The sequence below is a fragment of the Monomorium pharaonis genome, chromosome 4 (genome assembly GCF_013373865.1).
Source record: "Monomorium pharaonis isolate MP-MQ-018 chromosome 4, ASM1337386v2, whole genome shotgun sequence".
NCBI lineage: Eukaryota > Metazoa > Arthropoda > Insecta > Hymenoptera > Formicidae > Monomorium > Monomorium pharaonis.
Genome location: NC_050470.1, coordinates 5,134,949 through 5,157,499, shown reverse-complemented (window position 1 = coordinate 5,157,499; position 22,551 = coordinate 5,134,949). Strand labels below are relative to the sequence as shown.

At 31.1% G+C, this 22,551-nt stretch overlaps 2 protein-coding genes across 2 annotated transcripts in view; both read left to right on the top strand.

Annotated features, from left to right (window-relative positions):
• LOC105836991 (probable nuclear hormone receptor HR3) overlaps positions 1-8,315 on the top strand; it is an 82,652-nt gene extending 74,337 nt beyond the window's left edge. The window contains 1 exon segment of the mRNA XM_036286116.1: positions 3,130-8,315. The gene's annotated coding sequence lies outside the window, so the exon portion shown is untranslated.
• A 1,372-nt stretch (positions 8,316-9,687) lies between these two features.
• Positions 9,688-11,667, top strand: LOC105828831 (dynactin subunit 6). The gene is made up of 5 exons (XM_012667356.3): positions 9,688-9,839; positions 10,187-10,357; positions 10,440-10,567; positions 10,700-10,842; positions 10,940-11,667. Exons 1-5 carry the CDS (start codon positions 9,790-9,792, stop codon positions 11,036-11,038), a joined length of 591 nt encoding a protein of 196 aa, XP_012522810.1. The 5' UTR covers positions 9,688-9,789; the 3' UTR covers positions 11,039-11,667.
• The last annotated feature ends 10,884 nt before the right edge of the window (positions 11,668-22,551 follow it).

Genomic DNA, 22,551 nt, shown 5'->3' with positions numbered 1-22,551 from the left:
CTATATTTATTTTATATTTATTATATTATTATATAAAATATTGTTGCAGAATTTTTGAGAAATGTAAATAAATAAAAATACAATATTTTACATGATAATAATATATGCTTTTAAGTCAAAGTCATAATTTATTAAAGTTTTTAAAGATTTTTAATATTACATATGAGATATATAAAAAAATGTATAAAAAAGTATCTAGATTCTTTTTTGGTAACAATTATTTTTTTTAATCTTTTACTAAAATAATATTTATTTCAAATATATTATCATATATAAACATTAAATTTTGAGTTTTTTTATCAGTATACTTTTAATTGCAAACATAAATTTGCAATGAAAAAAATATTTGATGTCTGATATCGCTTTTTACAAATTCACTTCTCCGAGTACCAGTATATTGAACGTTTGGAAGTCTTATATTTCTATATTTGTATATAATATCTTATTGTTTAAATTGCAAGGAAGAAAAAATTAATAAATTTTTACGAAAATAATAAACGTGAATGGAACTTTCGAGTGTTCACGTGTACGAATTTTTTTTAAATAATATTTTAACTCGTAAAATATGTGACGTAATATACAAGATTAAACCCTTTATAATCGGTAAATTTATTTTGTACTTTATTATATTTAGGAAAGAATATTGATGTTTCTCAGTTAAATCTTTCATATTTTATAAAAAAGTAAAAATCTGAATAACAAAATTTATAGGTATTTTATATAAATCATTGTAATTTTATATTATATAACTATCATACTATAGTTTAACAATAATTTAAATTATTTGGTTGCTGTTTACGGCATAATGAACTGAAAACCGTAAACGGGATGAATTTAATAATTACCATTAAAAGGGTTCAAACTAATGAATTAGAAAGTAATAATTTGTAAATATTCTTATATGGTTACCAAGAGTTTGATTCGAAAGATCGACTAACCTTATTTCTCCTTCTAAAACGTCCTCGACTCTTCGAAAAGTGATATAATTGATCAACTAGTTGACTTTTGCACTTTATAATGTTTAAAATAATACATCAATTTTTTAAATCAGATTTCTTTTACAAATGTCAGATTTTAAATAATATTGCCTGGACGTCCTGAACGAGAAATCAAAGCATGATAACGACGAATGAATATGATTGAAATTATATGTGTGAATCAGAATTTTATAAAACACTTTTATATAAAATCTATTAACTTTTATTTATATCAGTCTATCAATTTTACTTGAATGTTTAAAAAATATTTATTTTATATTATTACTTATCTGTGATACACACTTTTTAGGAAATGCAAATTAATTTGAATCTTTATCTGAATCTGATTCGTTCTTGACAATCTCTTTCATCCGTGGTTACTGTGAACTAGGTGGCTTGAATTTCAATCAATCAGCCTACCGGATAATGTATCCGATCATAATGCATACTAATTTATTCGTTAGAATTTGCCTGAATTTTAATTACGCTGCGTTAAATTTTGTCTGCGTTTATATACATATATATCCTAAGATCGATTTCTCGTACAATGATGAATTATTACAATTGATGTGTTTGAATTCGAATCGTAGTAAATGATTTATAAAGATGCGAAACTATAAGAGATACGCAGAATAAGTTTGTTTTAATGTCAATAAAAATTTTATTATCAATAATCGAATTTCAAACTACAGAATGTTCCAAAGAGGTATATCGATGATAAGATTCTTTGATCTTTTTGTTTGAATTCCTTTGCGATTTATCTGCAAAATTTAATATTATAACATTTTTTACTTATAATTAATATCCAAGTCTTTTTTATTAAAATTAACTTTTATAAAACTGGAGTAAATGACCAAAAGTAGCTTATATTTTGTATTTTAAGTACATTCTTCATCGTGATAAAAAATTAATTAAGAACAATTTTTATTTATAACTTATTTATAGTTCCTTGTGATTGTGATATCTTTTTGGAACATTTTGTATTTTTCTTTCGCATAATAAAATTGTGTTAAATTACTTTATTCGTTATAATATATAGAAAACGGTAATATCACGCAAGTTAGTTTCGAAATCAAATTAAATGTCCGGTAGGCTTTCAAATGTATGTCACGATAGACTTAGATTATCGAATGATGCCTCTCTTGAAAGACAACCGATTGATTGCCTATCCTCAGTCGGATGATTCTTCCTAGGAAACGTCAAGTTAAGCACACTTAAGGTAAATCTAAGAAAGTAGGAAAAGTAACACAATAAACTCACGCGAAGAAGGAAACGCTTCGATATTGGAACGCTGGTATATGGCCTCGCCAATCGTTGACAGATATTTTGTGGATTTGTTAAGAACGAAAAATCTTAATTTTTAAATTGAAGAAATTCTCGTTTTCATAGAATTAGAAAAATCAGAAAATAAATTGTACGAGAGATAGTCTCTTCGAGATATGAATGTAACAAATTAATAAGAGCGTATGTACATTCTTTTGAAGTAGATTTTAAATAATTAAAAATAAAATATATGTGGATCTCTTTATTATTATCAAATGAAATGAGCGATTACACAAACCTTTATAATAAATTTTAAATTTTGTGACATTAAATACGTTAATGTGACTTTCATGGCTGAAAAAAGTACATAATGAATAATAAATATAGTTTCTTAATATATGATAAATAAGTAGTTAGTGAAATGTGAATGTGACATTTGTCATAATCAGCGACACACTTTATTTATTGTATAATGCAATTTTTAATTCTTATTATGTATTTTAACGCGTTTAAAAGTTCAAGATATATATTAGTGGAATAGATGTTACTTATTTAGATATTTACCATTCGTTGTTTGTCTCTCGATTTTTCTTCAAAGAAAATATGATGAGAAGCTTAAGTTATAAAGCTGACTTAAGTTAGCACTTTGTCCGATCACGCGTAGATCATCTACTAGCGTTCGGCGAACCGCGATTATCTCACATGCATTCTTCACGACGACGACGACAACGACGACAACGGCGATGACGGTGACAATGACGATGATGACGTCAGAAACATTATACACAATCGACTGAATAGTTCTATATTCATACACGGTGCTTACAACAGGGAGCAAAACCAGGTACAAGCGTTATTTAATCGTATATTCGTCTCCTTTCTGTTGCAGATTATTTCCTTCGTAATGAACGTATTGGGCCTTAAATAAACATAAAAAACATTGTTATATATAAAGTATACATAAAAAAAGCAACATAAAGTATATATACAGAAGAAATATATATATATATAAATATAAAGTATAAATATATACATATATATATATATATATAGAGTGTGGATGCGTATGTGTATACGCGCGCGCACGATATGTCGGAGAAGCAGAGGTGTATACACATACGCATGTCTTGTTATAAGATTATATTATATAGACCGAGAGGAAAAAAAAATCGCGAACGCGTGCGAAGGGAGCGAGCGAGAGCATGAGAAAGTGCGTGTGTGAGCGAGAGAAACAACGAGCGCGATCGTATGAGTGCTGATCGGAGAGAGGTATCGGTTGTTACGATACATACATAAAGTATATATTGTATTAACTAAAAAAAGTAATGGAGGGAGGAGAGGGGGAGAGGAGAACGGTGATTAACCGAGTCCCGCCGGGACGGTCCGAGGATGACGCGGATAATATTATAATCGAGGACTGACGTTTCACGGCAAGTGAATCTCGGTTGGGCCGCTCGTGCGACATAGAGACCCGATATTATCGCACCGTCGAGCACGAGAATATGACAGGCGGGCGAACCCAGCGAAATAGTATCGACGAAGGGTAGAGCTTATTGCAGAGGACGAGGAACCGTGAAACCGCGCCGGAGTTAGGTGTAATTAAGCGCGATAATGACGATGAAACGGGGATGCGTCTTTATCCCTATTAGAATTTTCTCCGCGAATTTTCACTGGATTATCTTTTCTATCTTTATCTTGCCCCTGTTAATTATTGCACCTGTATACCGTTCGTTAATATTACGTAATTATTAGTGATAAAGATATGTGATGATGATACGGCGTAGACAAACGCTAGGAAATTAAGAAGTTTGATTGTTAAAAGTAGAAAAGAAAAACTTATAGGGACAGATGAAAAGAGAAGAGTAAAAAGTTTCAAGCAAGTTAGGGAAATCGCGAAATAAGAGAATAACGCAGAAGGAGGGAATTAATAAGAGTATAATATATTGATCATTATTGTTATGGTCGACATGTACGATTTTGTAAAAACAATTGGGGCTTCTCTCTCTCTTTTCTCTTCTCGTACAGCTTGTAAAGGACCGGTTTGTTCGCTAAATGTTCAAAATATAAACGTTAGTTGAGTGATGATACACGTAGCACAGTACGTGACACAGCATCTTATATATTTAAAGATACGACAGAATTACCCTTTTAAACATATTGTCATATTAACGTCATATTGTCGTATTACAATACGATAGGCGAAATTTCTTTCAATTTAACAAGAATATTCGGCGAATAAACGCATCCTTCTACATATAATTGGCTTAAACGCAAAACGTCGGCTGCGGTTACGCGTTCTATCGCCGCCGCGAGTTCGAGTATAGTGATTCGAGTATAGTTCTGAGCTACTTTATAGCATATAAATACACATATATAAATAAATAAATATATAAATATATAAATAAATAATTATATATAAACACACTATATACATTATATGAGAGTATATTTCGACGGAACTATCGAGATTCGACGGTCCTCGCGATTGATGAAAATAACGGGCGTTGTAGAGAGTGATTTCGTTCACGGACCAACCCGGCTGGATCTCACGGATAACGGTGACACACGTAAAACACGTTCACGAATCCATATACATACATCATACTTACTTATAAACATGTACACGTAGAGACGACAGACAGAAAAAAAAGGAAGGGAATGAAAGAGAGAAAGAGAGAATGAAAGTGAGAGCGAGAGAGAGAGAAAAACGTTATACGAATCGATATGCGCGGATGCGACTTTCACGGATGCAGGCATAGATAGAGCTAATCGACCGCATTATGCGCGCGCATTAAAAACATTTTTGGTACTATACGGCACTTGTATGACGCGTCTCTTTATACGTAAAACCCGTACTTCTTATGGATAAAAAAAAGAAGAAAAAAAAAAGACACAATAGCCCGTTGTCGCGCGCTGAGACACCCTCACGAAGCGTTTACATATATACGCACCGTCACCGGCTTTCCTCGCTGTCGTCGATCGTTGATCGAAGATCAGGATGAAGATCGAGATATATTTAATAACGGCTCGTTGTTCGTCAACACTTTCGCGACCGCTCGCATATTTTTAGATAGAAATTATGTCGTTCGGCGCCGGACCGATTTAAAAAGTATTCGTACGCCTTCGCGTTGTTACTAAGTATAAAATTATGTTGCTAAGTGGCAGGTTGGAATAAAAAAGGCATTCGTACACCATCGCTTGTTTGCTATAGATAACATTACGTCGTTAAGGAGCAAGCTGAAATAATAAAAGTATTTGTATGCGCCACTTTCATTATAAATATCTAACTCTCGTTGTGTGTAGCGCAATATTAAATCCTTTAAGTCTTTTAAAGATATATGGCTTGTAATATCTATTTAAAGAATAATATAAGAATATGTATAGAATTGCAATATTTTCTTCATTTACAAGTTACTTATAGCGATGACGTGCGAATGCTATTTATCTCATTCGATAATGAATTTTTTTAAGATAAACTATAAATATTGCAGCTACTTATGTAAACCCTAAACGGTATAAGCGGGGTCTGACAGACCGTTTTTAATTACCAAACGTTATAGAAATTTGATAACGCTCTATTATTATTATTATTATTATTATTATTATTTGTTTGTATTTATAAAGTTTAATATAAATGAATAAAATCTAATTTCCACACGTCGATTTCGGACATATTTATTTTCATTGTATACAATTATATATTATTATTGTTCATGTAATGAACCCCTTTGTACCGTATGTCGATCCCCTTTATTACGTAAGTAAATAAAATAATTTATACTGTTTAGAGGGTCTCCAATAGAAATATTATATATTTAACTCATTATTATACCTTTTTCAAAACTACGATTAAATAATGTTAAACCATATCACACAAGACTTTTGTTAAAAATTATAAGCATTTTTCTTACTCAGACATTTTATTTTTATATTTATATTTAATAACAAGATCTTTAATGTAAAACAACATAATATAAAATATAACAGTTGTAATTTTTAATGAGTTAAATGTATTGATATTAAAGTATTAATTGTACTAATTTATAGTTGAATATCAGTGGTCGCGAAAGTGTTAAGTGTATTGTTATTAGTTCTACATGTATATATATATATATATATATATGTAGTTCGATTTTTATTGCGTATTTATATATTTTTAACTTTCTGATATTGGATAACAAAAGTATTAATTCTTCGCGTTGAATTCAATTCAGTTTAAATGACAATTTGTATGCACAATGACTTTACAATCGTTAAACGGATAATTGTTTATTTGTTAATGTTAAAGTAAATTTTACATACAAGTATTTAATTAATATAATAATATGATATTAAAATTGCTCATCAATATGCTACATTAATAAATGCATTTCAATATTTTATTTATATTTATTAAACTTTACAATAAATTAGAGAATACTAATTTTAAAAATAAGATTTAACTTTTTGACACTTAAAACATAACTCATGTTTTTGAAATCTTAGAACATTGAGTGTTTGATCTCTTCTTTTCTCAGTCTGAATTTTTTCATTAACCCATTTAATATTTAAATTTCCAAATAGTTAAACTTTTATATAAATATTATAAGTATTTTAAACTTTTAGATGAATTTTAATTTTTGAATCTTTGTTATATGTTTGCTTCTTGCATTTTAAAATTTTGATTAACAAAAAATTATTAAATTAAGTTTAAAGTCATTGCCAAGCAGCAAATAATAAACCAACAAGTTACTTTAGCTTTCAACTGTGACTGAAATACTGATAATTATCATACTTAAGATTATCGTAAAACTTTTAACTGAGTCGAGTAAATATAATTTCCTTTAATTCTTTTTTGAAAATATTTATTTGTTATACAAAGTAAAATATTATTTTAAAATAGTTTTAGAATAAGATGAAGCACAGATTTGCGCAACCCTAATTATACAATAAGATCACAAATAGACGAGTGAGAAGTAACTTTCGGATGCATATATTAAGTCAATTTTATTCTAAATATATATATTTCTGTTTATAATTAAATTATCATGTATTTGCATTTTTAATATTTTTTGCATCAATAGTTATTAAGTAAAAGAAATTATAATAATATTGATTAAAGTAGTATGAAAAAACAATGAGTCTATTTTCTTAATTTTTTATTGAAAATGAAGCCATTTATACATTACAAGAAAGGCAGCTTTAATGATGTTATATTTTTTTTAGACATTTAAAGATGATATTTCTTCTTAGAAATAAGGATATAAATTGCTTCTTTCAAATATTGGCTTTTTTACATTGCAATAGTTTCGTATTGTATTCACTTTATTTAATTTTTTTTAACGGAATAATTTGACTTATACGACTTTGTACGTCAAGCACTGGAATAATCGTAAATGTTTTTAACGAATCAATCTCGTTACTATTGACGAAATTAGTTGATGAAGACATTTGTTACTGTTCTTTTCTTATTCTTAACGAGATTAAAATGAGCTCGTTTACGTAACAGCGTGCAGGCAAAAGTCTTAATATGCATCCGAGAGAATCAAACGCAATTGAAAAAAGATCAACGAGAGCGACGGCGAATCCGTCACGGTGCGCCGACTGACACGCTTTCGGACGGTTGCATATACTTATAGAAAAATTAAGAGAATGCATATTATTCTGCCGATTAACGAGTAAGTGCGTAGGATTCGTTTAATTGTAGATCGAACACGTACACACAGTCACGTTACGCGCGAGTGCAAGATGCATACCATCTATGACCCTTCTTCGCTCACATCTCTATCCCCTTTACTCGAGAGCAACACGTATACACGCGCACACACTCACAGAAGCGTACACATACTAACATATGAACACGTACATACATACAATTATACACACACACACACACACACACACACACACACACGCAAACATAATGTACACACATGCGTACATAAGGCGCAACACGTACACGCGCACGCACGTTGCAATTAGACGTTATTATCGCAATTTGGAGTTAAATTTTATAATATATAATATATAAAAAATATATATAATAAATATATATATAAAAGTTGACGGATAATATAGAGTTATGTTAAATATCTAAATGAAGGTATTCATGTGTTTCTCATGTGTGAATACATTATCCCTTTTGTTGAGCAATCACAATCGCGAGATTTCCCTTTTCTCTCGTCCCTTAAATAGCTTAAATAAATGCAGACGATATTTGCACATTATAACATTCTTATTGTAGGGATCTTTTAATTTTTATTATTATAACATTAAACTATTTTTTACTCATGTACATCTTAATAAATATAAAGCAAGATTTTAACAGTGATTAACCATATTAAAATTATATATTTAATCTTGTATTTAAAATTTATAAAAAAATTTATTTCTGGTTAAAAATTATTTATAATACATAATAATATTGCTAAAATATTCTTTTGTTTCTTATATTATAATAATAAATAAACGAACTTTAAACATTATTCCTATTTTAAATATAAAACGTAACAATCGCTTTTTCAACATTTAAAAAATATAATATTGGATTATAATAACTTTTAATAACTTATTAGCTTTAATTAAAAATAATTTTGAAAAATTCCACATTAGCATCAAATCTTTTTGTGTTGTTTAATTGTGTTATAAATAATATATTAAAATTATTTTTATTTTACTTTAGAGCAGTTATAACCATAATGTATGTAAATATATGTAACTTTTATAAAATGGAGATCCTAAAACAGTCTGTTTTACCGATATTTTTTAAACAAATTAATTTTTAATTGGCTTCATAGAATCACGAAAGTATTTTACATAATTTAAAGTACGCACAAAAATTAAGCAAAATTGGTCAAGTTTATATCAAAAACAAATAAAATATTTTTGGTACGTAGAACTGTCACTTGATAATATTGACAATATTCATTTAGTGTACAAAATCGTATTTTTCTATGGGTAGAAACATACGAACAATATTGTGCAAGTGGAATTAAGATTAAAAGTTTAGAAAAAGGTATTCTCTTTTAAAAAACAAATTTTTTATTACAAAATATCTTTGAAATGACTTTAAATAATTAAAAATTCTTTTACACAATTAAAGTACACACAAAAATGAAGAAAGCAAAGGACAATTTCATGTCAATAACAAAAAAAAATTTATTTTTATGTATTAAACATTTTTTTGTTATCATTAACATGAAAACCCTTTTGCCTATATAAAAGGATTTGGAATTGTATTTAAGTCAATTCAAAGATATTTTCTAATAAAGAATGTTGGTGAGTCTACATATTATCGACCCCGGTTAAGTTTAACGGGCACTTTATCACTTCCTTAAGAATAATAATTTATAATAATTCTCACAGCTTATAGTAATCATTTAATTGTATTCAAGAATTTTTTAAACAACACATCTCTTTTATAGAGTAATTTTTAAAGGAATTTTTAAATTCTCTTGCGCGATACTATCGAGAGAAGATGGCGAACTCTTCGATAAATCGACTTGACATATGGTTGCATATGCAGCACAAGCAAAGTGAGCAAAGCCAGCAAGGAAATGTCATTGATTAAATGGACGAAAAAATGAGTTCTAACAATTCCTCAACTCATCGCCGCGCCAAGTAAGTTTAATAATAATCATACAAAATTTATAACATTACAAGAACTTTTTTCATAATTTTAGTATTTAATAAAGATTGCTTCATATAACGTAAAATTTCTTGTATTTCGAGGTTAGGCTGACGAGGTTAGATCAGTGCTTTATCTGATTGCACATTTACAATAATATAATAGTATAAATGCACACGTAATATAGTTATAAGCAAAGCTTATATAATCAATTTTAACGTTTTTAACGCATGGTTTAAGTTATGATAATTAATAAGAGAATAAATAAATAATTTTTTTATTAGATACATGACACTTTTTGAATAAATTATATATTATGTTTGTGATATTGTTTGTATAGTTTAAAAATTGCACCTGGTGCAGTAGTGTGTGAAGAGAGTATTCTAAAAGGTGATATTTCCATTGGCGCAAAAACTATAATCCATCCTAGAGCATGTATCTTAGCCGAGGCTGGTCCAATCATCATAGGAGAAGGCAACATAATTGAAGAAATGGCAACTATAGCTAACAGGCAAGTTTAATATAGTTGTGTCATTTTCAAAGTATGCAGTGTACTAATTTAAGTGGTTATTAACTTTAATAATGTTTTATAGGTTACCACTCGGCACTTTGGAACCTGCGACAGTACCTGTACAAATAATAGGGAACTATAATGTTTTTGAAACTGACTGTGTTTGTGAATCATATAAAGTTGGTGATAATAACATCTTAGAAGCAAAAGGTACAGTTGCTTCTTTAAATGTGTAAACGAATATTGTGACAATATTAAATTGCACAAATAGGATTTAGTTTATGTCAGAACAGAAAATTTTTTCGTCTTTAATTGACTTATGTATAAATATTTTTCCAAAAGCGCAAGTTAGTCGAGAAATTGAATTAACCAATGGCTGTGTTATTGGAGCTGCATGCGCTTTATCAGAGCAAGAAACCATACCAGAAAATACAATAGTATATGGGAGTCAATGTCAACGTAGAGAAATGAACGACAAGCCATATGTAAGCATTATTTATATTATTACTTTTATTTTGTTATATCTCGTAATTTTCAAAATTTGGTAATTTTCCAATATTTTTCTACTTTATTCTATTTCAGCCTCAAATTGGACAGTTGGATTTTCTGTTGAAAGTACTCCCAAACTATCATCACTTTCGTAAATCGAATGTAAAGCCAAAATCTGGAGGACCTGTGTGAATTAAAGCATATTTACATTCTTTGCAGTAATAAAAATAAGATTTGCTTAATTTTATACTAACTGTACCATTTATATTTATTTAAAAAACTATGTTCGCAATTATTCATTTAGATATATACATTTATTTATCAGATATACACATTTATTTATATTACTTATAATAAACATTTTTTGTATTATAAATATGAAATATAAACGAGTTTTAGAGAAATTAGTTATTGTAACGAATGCATATTACATTACATAATTAAAAAATTGCTAATTTATTTTTAAAATTAATATAAAAACGAATTATATAAATCTGAATAACAATATATCAATATCGTACAAAGATTGCAACGACAGTTACATTTTGTAATTTATACTTGGATATTACACTATGTCCATTTAAATTTACTATATAGTTAGGAAATAGAAATATGTACATGTTTATTTATTTTTAATTATTTTAATGATTGTTATGCTTACAACATTACTAGTATTTTTATAAACATGTGTTATATATTTATAAGTTGAGTAATTTATAATTTTTATATAATTAAAAAATTAAGTCGGCAATAAACCTTGTGATTTTAAACATGTGAAAAATAAAATTTATAAATATATTTGACCAGATAATTTATCGCAAGTTAAAGCTTATTTTTTCATTTTAATTTAAAAATTTATATTTTTACTTTTATATTATTAATTTTTTTATAAGAATAAATTACTTCGACCAGGATTAAAAATATTTGAATTTTTAAGTAGTTTACATTTACTTGATACTTAAGGTTAAAATTATATCTTTCTAAATTTTATTTCTATTTTGATTTTACCTCGTTGGATTATTTTTTGGGAAAAAGGAGGTTAAGTTAATCATACCAAGATAACACAGTCCAACAATATTTTTGATTGTACAATATGCAACAAAATTGATATCATGTTAGCATTAAAAAAAATTTTTTTTGGAATTTACTTTTAGATAACTGTGACTGCAATTGAATACCAATTTATTTTCAAGATTTTTTTTACTTTTTTTAGTTACGTAATGAAGAAATTCTATTAAATCTTTTTCTGTTTTGTTTTATTTGATATTATCTTGTTTTGGCATTTATTATTTAATTAGTTTTAATAAATTATTTTCAATTTCCTTTTGTATAACAAAAAGTTAACATAACACAAATAATCAATTTACCAAAAAAAGTAAAACTATTCTCTCAACGAGCGGAAATACGAGTAGAAATATTAGCCACTCTGTCTCTTAACCAACTCTCCGAGGAATTTAACGGCGTAATGCTAAACGCTACATCTATGAATATGAATTAGCGTCTCGTCGAGGGGGTTGGTTGCGAACCATTTACCGCTTCCGTCAGCTTAGCGAAGCGCGCCAGTGATTATCAATCCTCCCCTTTATATTTGAATTTATACAGGAAAACGTTTTCCCGTATCATTTAAAAAGTTGTAATAAATATTCAATTTGAGATATTTTTATTAATAATCTATTCGCTTTAGACACATGAAATATATATGCTTAAACGATTTAAAAAATTTTTGTAGTATACTTTCAAGATTAAAAAGATGAATCTAAAAGTTTATAATAAATTATATAAATATTATTCAATGTGAAAATTATTTAAAATAAATGTTAATCTGTAATGTTAAATAAATATAATGGTTGAACATTTGTAAAAGCACTGTGTATTAATTTTTCTAACAATAAATTGAGCAGACACCGACTTAAATGTCTCTACTTGGCAAAAGAGTCACAAGCGCACCCTTACTTTAATGATCGGCCGCGGCAACCCCCTGTGACGTAACTCTTGTCGCGAAAGTGGTGACTCGAGAGAGCTGTCATATTTTGACATCCACAGCGGACGTCGGAGAAAAGAGAGAAAGGGTAGCGAGAAAGAGACATAAAGGGAATGAGAAGAAAAAGATTATTTTTCCGAGGGGGTTGAATTCGCAGTCGCAGAAAATCACGGAGGAGAAGCTAACAAGTAGAGAAAGACAGAGAGCTTCTAATGTTTTTCTGACAAAATTACGTGATTTCTTCTTGTCGGCTCGTCTTCGTAATCATCTCTTTTTATGGTTGATTTATTTAATAATTCAAGGAAAAAGAATTATAATCGTAAATCAATGAATAAAAATATCTACGTCTGATATTTAAAATCATTTAGAACCAAGCAAAGTTTTAATAACCTGCTCCTCATTGTTTAAAAATAAAACTAAACATATTTTTTACTTTACAGTAATTTTTTAAGTAAAATTGTATCCTATAAAAATTAGTTTTGCTTAGTATTTGTTCTTTTTTCTGTTATTAACTGATTCAATTATAATAATATAAAATTGTATGACAGAATTTTAGATTGTTAGAGATAAAAGTTAACAATGAAATAAGCATAAGAGGTAATAATTATTATCTCTTAATTAAAGGTAAAGTGTTTGTTATTTGAACAATTATATATACAAAACTCATGTGTAAATGAAAATTAAATATATGTTGCGTAAAACAAATGAAAAAGTGAAGGTGAACCCACATCAATTCTCGGCCCGTACATATCGCTTTTAACTCGAAGATTCGGCGGAACTGAGGTTTGAGTATCGAATTAGGCGTGCCGTCAAAAGTCGTTCGAGCGATTGTCATGATCGCGAGCGGTGCGTGCAAACGATAATAATCGACGGACAGCCCCTAGGGTGTGTTTTGATTTCAAGCACTACGATCGTCGGCTGGCGCTACCACACACGCGCATAGAGTATCTGTGCAACTAGACGGGGCAAGATAGATAGAGAGAGGCACTATTTGGAACGTACAGGAAGGAAAAGAAGACGAGATTAACCCCCTCGACCCCCTCGACGTTCCAGTCGCGCAAATTGACGTCCGCAGACACGAACCCCGCTCGTCCAATGCCAAACGAGAGTGACGAGCGTTGCGAATCCACGACTCGCTTAACATTTCCATTGTGAGCGTCCCCGGGGTTCGAGAGGCGGAAAGAACGGGGGGAATGCTTTAGGGGAGAGAAACGCATCAAGCGCGCGAAAATCTCGATACTGTCGAAAATTATAATAATTGCGAATTAATGTCGGTAATCGGCCGGCAAAGAATTGACCGATCGACATCGCGTTTAACACGGGATACATAATCCTTTATTGGTATACAGAATTTGTCCAGTGAAAAAGAAAGGATATTTTATTAATTTGTTATTAATATACATGTATAATTAAATTAATCGGTATTTTGAAATTAAATGTGTGCGTGAGTAATTTACAGTTAATATAAAAAATTAAAAAATACTATTTTTCAACCAAAGTTAATATTTAAACAAGAAATAAACCACATTTTGTGAACCAAATCTTAATAATATTTTATTAAATAGTGCTTAATCATATTTTTATTTCAATTATTAAACATATTTTTTTGTTCTATAAATTGCGTACTGATATCAGACTTAAAACGCGATCGTAAACGGAAGCTTTAAATTGATTTTGAAATATTATTAGAAATAATCTTTTAAATAAAGATTATCAAATTTAATAATAATGCTAGAAGAGTTTTAAAAAAAAGTAAAAACTTATTACAAAAAATGTCTCAGCCAAGATTCAAACTTAGAATTTTCTTATTTCGTATTATATTTTCCGGATGTGATAATATAATAATTTATTAAATTTATATTAAAATTTTATAATTAAAATTTTATGGTTTTGTCATAATTTATGATAATTTAATAGTTTTGTTTAGCACGATTAAATAAACTAAGATATAAGTGTGATATATTTCAATCAACTTACAATCTGCCTTTCTTGTGAAAAGCAAAGAAAAAGGAGGTGAAAGATACGCAACCAAGGAATATGCAGCCTTCATCGGCGCCGACAAAACTTTTCTAGTGAAATGTATATAAAAGTTTAGCAAAAATCTAAATTCAAACATATTTTTGTGTTAACATGTTTATCAAGAAAAATAAATTGTTCCAATCTTTTGAACAAAAAGAGAGAGAAGGTATTGTGTACTAAACGTGCTAATAAATTAATATTCTATACATATATATCTATGTATATCTCTCTATTATTATTAGTTAAAGTTACAATGTGACTAAGACTGCCAGACAACTGTAAAGCCATTCTGACAACTTTTTTCCCCCTTTCTAAATATTTTCCGATACAAGTTCAATTTGTTGCATCCCCCTCGCTGCGCCTATGACAATCTCGATGCGAAGATGAACGATTGGACCGCGACAATGAATAATACTCGACGGGCGACGGTTAAACGCAGAAGCGGATCTGGCCCGCCTACGAAGAGTTGGAGGAGGCCCGGGACGCGCGGGCAAACCACCCGTAAAATCCGAAAGGGAACCGCCGCGGCGCGGCGAGGCACGGGGGCAAGGGCCGCCCGGGTGACTCTGTGACGCGATTATGCTAACGAAGTTGTTCCATTGTAGTGCTGTTTACAGCGACGCGCGCATTAAGGCTACGGAACAATGGGGCGGCCGCGATGGAGAATCCTCGGAAATCGGGACGCGCCAGAACGAGAGAGTTAACTCGCTAACGAACAAGTTGGCTTCATCTCGATCATCGTTTCGAGCGAGAGGAAATAAGTAGATTTGTATCTTCCTTAAATGAACTGTTAAAAGAAATCACATTTCTTACTTTCATTTCTTTAATTTCTATATCATGTCTTACGGTCTAGAAGTAAACATTCTTTTACTTCTTCCTTTTGCATTTTACAGTTTTGATTTAATAATTGAAAATCTACAATACACAAGGCATTGTAAAAATTATTTTCTGCAATAGGCTGACAATTGCATAAAATATCAAATTTTTACAATACACAGAGTGTTGCAGAAAATATCGAATTTTTACAATACACAGAGCATTGTAAAAATTATTTTCTGCAATAGGCTGACAATTGCAGAAAATATCGAATTTTTACAATACACAGAGCATTGTAAAAATTATTTTCTGCAATAGGCTGACAATTGCAGAAAATATCGAATTTTTACAATACACAGAGCATTGTAAAAATTATTTTCTGCAATAGGCTGACAATTGCATAAAATATCGAATTTTTACAATACACAGAGCATTGTAAAAATTATTTTCTGCAATAGGCTGACAATTGCAGAAAATATCGAATTTTTACAATACACAGAGCATTGTAAAAATTATTTTCTGCAATAGGCTGACAATTGCAGAAAATATCGAATTTTTACAATACACAGAGCATTGTAAAAATTATTTTCTGCAATATGCTGACCATTGCAGAAAATATCGAATTTTTACAATACACAGAGCGTTGTAAAAAATAATTAATGCAATAGGCTGACAATTGCAGAAAATATCGAATTTTTACAATACACAGAGCATTGTAAAAATTATTTTCTGCAATAGGCTGACAATTGCAGAAAACATCGAATTTTACAATAGGCTGAAATTTTTACAATACACAGAGCATTGTAAAATTATTTTCTGCAAGGCTGACAATTGCAGAACCTATCGAATTTTTACAATACACAGACGCTTTGCTAAAAATTATTTTCTGCAATAGGCTGACAATTGCAGAAAATATCGACTTTTTACAATACACAGAGCTTGTAAAAATTATTTTCTGCAATAGGCTGACAATTGCAGAAAATATCGAATTTTTACAATACACAGAGCTTTGTAAAAATTATTTTCTGCATAGGCTGACAATTGCAGAAAATATCGAATTTTTACAATACACATAGCATTGTAACATTATTTTCTGCAATAGGCTGACAATTGCAGAAAATATCGAATTTTTAAATACACAGAGCATTGTAAAAATTATTTTCTGCAATAGGGCTGACAATTGCAGAAAATATCGAATTTTTACAATACACAGAGCATTGTAAAAATTATTTTCTGCAATAGGCTGACAATTGCAGAAAATATCGAATTTTTACAATACACAGAGCATTGTAAAAATTATTTTCTGCAATAGGCTGACAATTGCAGAAAATATCGAATTTTTACAATACACAGAGCATTGTAAAAATTATTTTCTGCAATAGGCTGTCAATTGCAGAAAATATCGAATTTGTACAATACACAGAGCATTGTAAAAATTATTTTCTGCAATAGGCTGACAATTGCATAAAATATCGAATTTTTACAATACACAGAGCATTGTAAAAATTATTTTCTGCAATAGGCTGACAATTGCAGAAAATATCGAATTTTTACAATACACAGAGCATTGTAAAAATTATTTTCTGCAATAGGCTGACAATTGCAGAAAATATCGAATTTTTACAATACACAGAGCATTGTAAAAATTATTTTCTGCAATAGGCTGACAATTGCAGAAAATATCGAATTTTTACAATACACAGAGCATTGTAAAAATTATTTTCTGCAATAGGCTGACAATTGCATAAAATATCTAATTTTTACAATACACAGAGCATTGTAAAAATGCGATAAATATATTATCTTTTTGAAGTGTTACAACGAATGTTGCGCGTTCCTGCACGAATTCGCAAGATAAAAGAGTTTTAACGGCATCAAAATTCTCGGCGGGATACGCAGATAGAGGTCCAGGAAATCGTCGAAATTCTACGTGGTGTGAGAAGGGCCCCCGACTTCACCGCGTCTGGTTACCCCCTACCGAGGCGCCACTTGACTCGTATTTAACTTTCAAATATATTTTATGCCTTTTGCATTTCAATACTCTCGTGTATTCTCCACGGAATCCATCGTCTACCTCTTCTTCCTCCCCCGGTCTTCTCGCTTAGATTCGATTGCACACACGTTTATGCGCTTTATATACATTCACATTATAGCGAATATACATAAGCACAATAGAAGTATCGAACCGTCGAAATATTTATATGAAGACAGTATTAATTGAATTTGGAAATAGAACAATAAAAGAAAAGAAAAATGTCTAAACATTTAATTTTTTAAATTATAGATAGCACATATTTTTACTTACAATTATATTTATACATAATAAAATAATAAACCCATTCTACAAAAATAGATAATATTATCATCAATAAAGTAATGTTAAATGTCATATTTTGTCAATTAAACAATAAATTAGTTTATTTATAAAAATTATACTGTATAAATATTTTTTAAAATTGTTATAAGACTAGATATATATTTTATAATTGTGAATAAAAAATTGTAATAAAATATAATATAATTATTACATAAAAATATTAAATAAAAAGTAAACAATTATACATAATTAAATCGTTAATGTATTGCTTTAATATAAGTCAAATATAAATAAATGTATTAAAAAAAATTTTTCAAAGATGTAAGATTTTTGGTAAAAAATAGACACATTATTAGAGATACAAGTGACAAAAGATTTACTATAAGTTAAATTTTCCAGCAAGAGTCAAGAAAAATATAGACTAGGATTTTATCGCGACAACTCGACACGCGAGTAATTCATACTTGAACGAACTCAGCATTTATGTGTTCACCAAAGTGTGATGACATTTCGACAGGATTATTTGTAGGATTTAGCCACATCCCATGATTTTTCCAGCAATTCCTTTGTGCTCGAATACGCTTTCAATGAAGCGAGGGTGTCAAGAGCATAATTTTATGACTTCCTAGTTTATAGGAACCGTTATTAATTTGCTGAAATCTATTGTCTGATTTATACACGTTTGCAAATCGAAAATCTTTTATTAGTAATTAATTTTAAAATATAATTTTTAAAAAGTTTATTTTTTTGTAAAGTAAACGTGAAAAATTATTTTGATTTTTTTTAATTTAAAATGTTCATACAAAAATTTTTTCATACATTCTGCTGAGTTCATAATAAGAAATTAAGCTTTTTTACAATTCCGTTTTTTTTTCTTATTAGTATATATTGTATTCAGAATACAACTTTTTATTTATATACATATATTATATATTGTATTTAAAAACAAAAAAACATTCTCAGAATAAAATACTTTATATTACTTGAAATTAAAAGATAAATTAAGAAATGTCTGAGTTATTCGACGGGAAAATTTCTCGACTTCCGTTTTGTAGTCTTCCACTCGTTAAATAGAATTTTAAATACGGAAGTGTCACAGATCTCACATCGTGTCATCCACTTACACCCTCGCTTATTCGACGACATAAGCACTGAGTGGGCGGATAACGATATTTTTCTTCTCGAGAGAGGACGAATGGAACGTCGACGGAGCTGATACGTGTGTGGCTGTCGGTACTCTTCAAAGGGCAACGCATTCGGATGCACCGAGCAGTCCGAGACTGGGCTGCTTCAAGGATAGACTTCTTACAAGATAATCTCCCTCTCTTTCTCATTTGACTTACTCGCGACCTTCGTATACAGGATGATTCACGGGTATAAGAAAAAAATTGAATATATAAAAGATAATTATATAATAAATTATAAAAAAATTAAATGTAATTATATTTTAATATTATTATTATTATTATATCTTATTACTATATTTTAATATTTTGTATCTTTTAAAGATACACGTCTAGACAGGTTTTCTTGAAATATCCTGTACGCCCATACACATGCTAATGCGGGGATACGTGGGAGCACGTGCGTATACGCATATGTGGTAACACGTACGATAAAGTGCGGGGACGGGGACGCATAGATGGCATTCTTCTAATTTGTCGGCGGTACTTTGTCGGCTAATCAATCGGCTGCCTGATTACCATGCGCCGCGGACGATAACCACCGCAAGTGCTCGCTTCGATTGCTTCGCTTTGCATTGTCTGCATGCAGTTAACGCCCTTTGTTTTTTAAATCAAAAATACTTTATGTATCGCATGACGTGCGATATAAGGTCACTAGTTCATACAAAAAATGACAATTTAAAAATACTTGTAAATATCTGCAGATCTAGATTTATAAGTTCACAGATACGCGCATTTGTAAACTGATATATATTAGTTACACAGAAAAAACGGTCTTGCTAAAATATTTATAAATTTAGCTAGCAGATCCAAAAATGATTTTTTGGTTAACCCAACAATATGTAATTATATAGGACGCTAAAATTGCTTGTAAAAATATCATCAAAACTGTTTGCAGCATTATACATAAGCATGCTACATAATTATTTTGGTTCAATAAAATATTTTCAGATCTTTATTCAGCTAAATTTTTTAATAAATCTATAGTTCAGCAAAATTGTCCTTTTAAAACTACAATTAATAAATTTTTAAATTTGCAATATAACCAATACTTTATAGATTTGCTTTTAATTGTAAAAGGTTTGTAGAACCATATAAGATTCATGTAAAAATTTTTTTATCGTTTGACATTTAAATGACGACCTTCACGGGCAGATTAGCGGAGGAAAAACGGATCTTGAATGTTTTGTAAGTGCCGTTTAAGCCTATATTGTTCTCAACGCTTCAACGCTACGTTCCGCCAGTGTGTCGGACGTGTTAATCATCTTATTCCCCTAATACGAGAAAAAGATCAGGGGCGACAAAGACCGACACGTTTAAATCACCGGAGGCGGTCTCGTGGTTGAGACGCTAAACGGCGTATGCCTAAATCAAGTTAATCGTACGGGGCGCGACTAAACGGAGTGCTATATTGAGACGTGCAACATGCAAAGAACCACGAACATCCTCAACGTGAAATGGGACGCGCTTGCAATTATGCGTGAAATGAACGCGGCGATGCATGATGCGGCCGTCGTGTCGTGAGCGCGTACACGGGCGCGTGTATAAATGTCACAAACGCACGTCCCTTCTGCGCAACATCCTTAGATTTATCCAAAATCCCAACGCCCAATTCGCTTTGTCTCAAGTAATAAATTTTGAGATTTTAGGAGCAACAATTTCAGAATAACAATTTCAACCTCGACACGCGTGAATTGCGCGAACGCGCCGAACAGACAGCTATTTGCGCGTACGCGTCCCTTCACTCTTTACTCCCCTCGTCGTGGTGGCCCCCGGTGGTGGTTAATCCATTACCGGGGGGGAGGGGGGGTTCCGAGCCGGCTCTCTCGGTTTCCGCGACGCCCACTAATTTGCTAACCATCGATTTCGACCAGCACGCACACCCGCGCCCGTCGCCGCCAATCGCGAACCCAGCCCCTCTCTCGTTTCGCGTTGCTATGTTTAGAAACGCACGCGCGGAACACTCTTTGGTCGCTTAATAATCGGCTAACCATCGTCGTGTGCACGCCGACGAGCGAAGGATGTACGCGATCCGGTCATTCACGGGAAGCTAGCACAGCTTTCGGACAGGCGGGGAATTTTCCGCGTAACATGTGCGCTCGCATATAAAATTATCATACGATTACGGAGGGTGTCTTCCTGCCAAATATTAATGAAGATTCCATATGGAATAACTTTCGAAAATATTTTCTGACTCTACTTATTCTTATTTTCGTTTCAATAAACTAAATATTGTATATGTCTTGATTAAGGTGTATTATAGATGAGGAGTAATTAAATTGTTTTTCTGATTTTTCCTCGATCATAAATAAATAATTGCTTGGCTGATAATAAATACTTAGTGTAAAATAAATAAGATTATCTGTAATTACAATGAAACTAATATTTAATAGGGACCTATAGAAAATAGAAACCATGTTTTTATTTTCTTTTTATCGCCAATTTTAATTTAGAATGTTTATTCCGAAAATGGGATTTCACGTTTAAATTTAATTTTACTCGACAAACGAGAGTAATACGAATTAAATTATTTAACAATGCCGCGATTTCCAGAGAAAGAAGTCGGCAAAAAGCGAGAAAGGACACGGAGACCGATTTCGGCTGCGAGGAGATGAAGCGGAAGATGCATGCTACGACAAATTGGCCGTCAGATACGATTGGCGGCGCGGGAGAAAAAAGCGAGGAGAGTACTCTCAAAAGAGTGCGCCCATACATCGTCCTTCTCCTCTTGCTCCTCCTGCTCCTCCACGTAACTAACGGCAGGCAATTAAAACTCGGCCTGCCGCGAGCGTTTAAGCGTCGACATTTCCGTTCACACGTGCGTAACGAGTCGAGCGGGACGCGCATCGACGCCTCCACCGCGCAAAAAGACGTCGACGTCGACGACGACGCCGGCCGCGTCGCTCCGCTTCGCGAAGCGAGCAGCGAGACGAGATTTAAGGCCGTCTGAGCATTCACGGTTGGAACTCTCGTGTTCTGTGTTCTGCGCGACCAGCAGACACGCACATGGCAGCTCGTGGAACTCGGCGGCTCGAACGTTTTTCTTTATTCGTGATGTACGACAGACGCACAATGTAGCGGGGCCTTTCATTTTATCGCTATTGAATACGACTGACATTTGCATTCGGATTTAACGTGCAACTAAAACTTCGGGAAGTTATGCGAAGGAATTAATGATCTATTTGCTATAGAAAGATTAAATTGTTACATTTCAATTTAATCTTGTCCTGCAGAGATGATTGTGATTCCTTGATGCAATTAGGGTTTAATATCTTCTTGAATTGAAAACGGTTTCTTCAGTTCTTAAAATTTTCCGTGTGAGATTTATTTTTGCAGGTATATTTTATAATAAACGGATATATAATGTCCATTTAATTGTTATTACTCA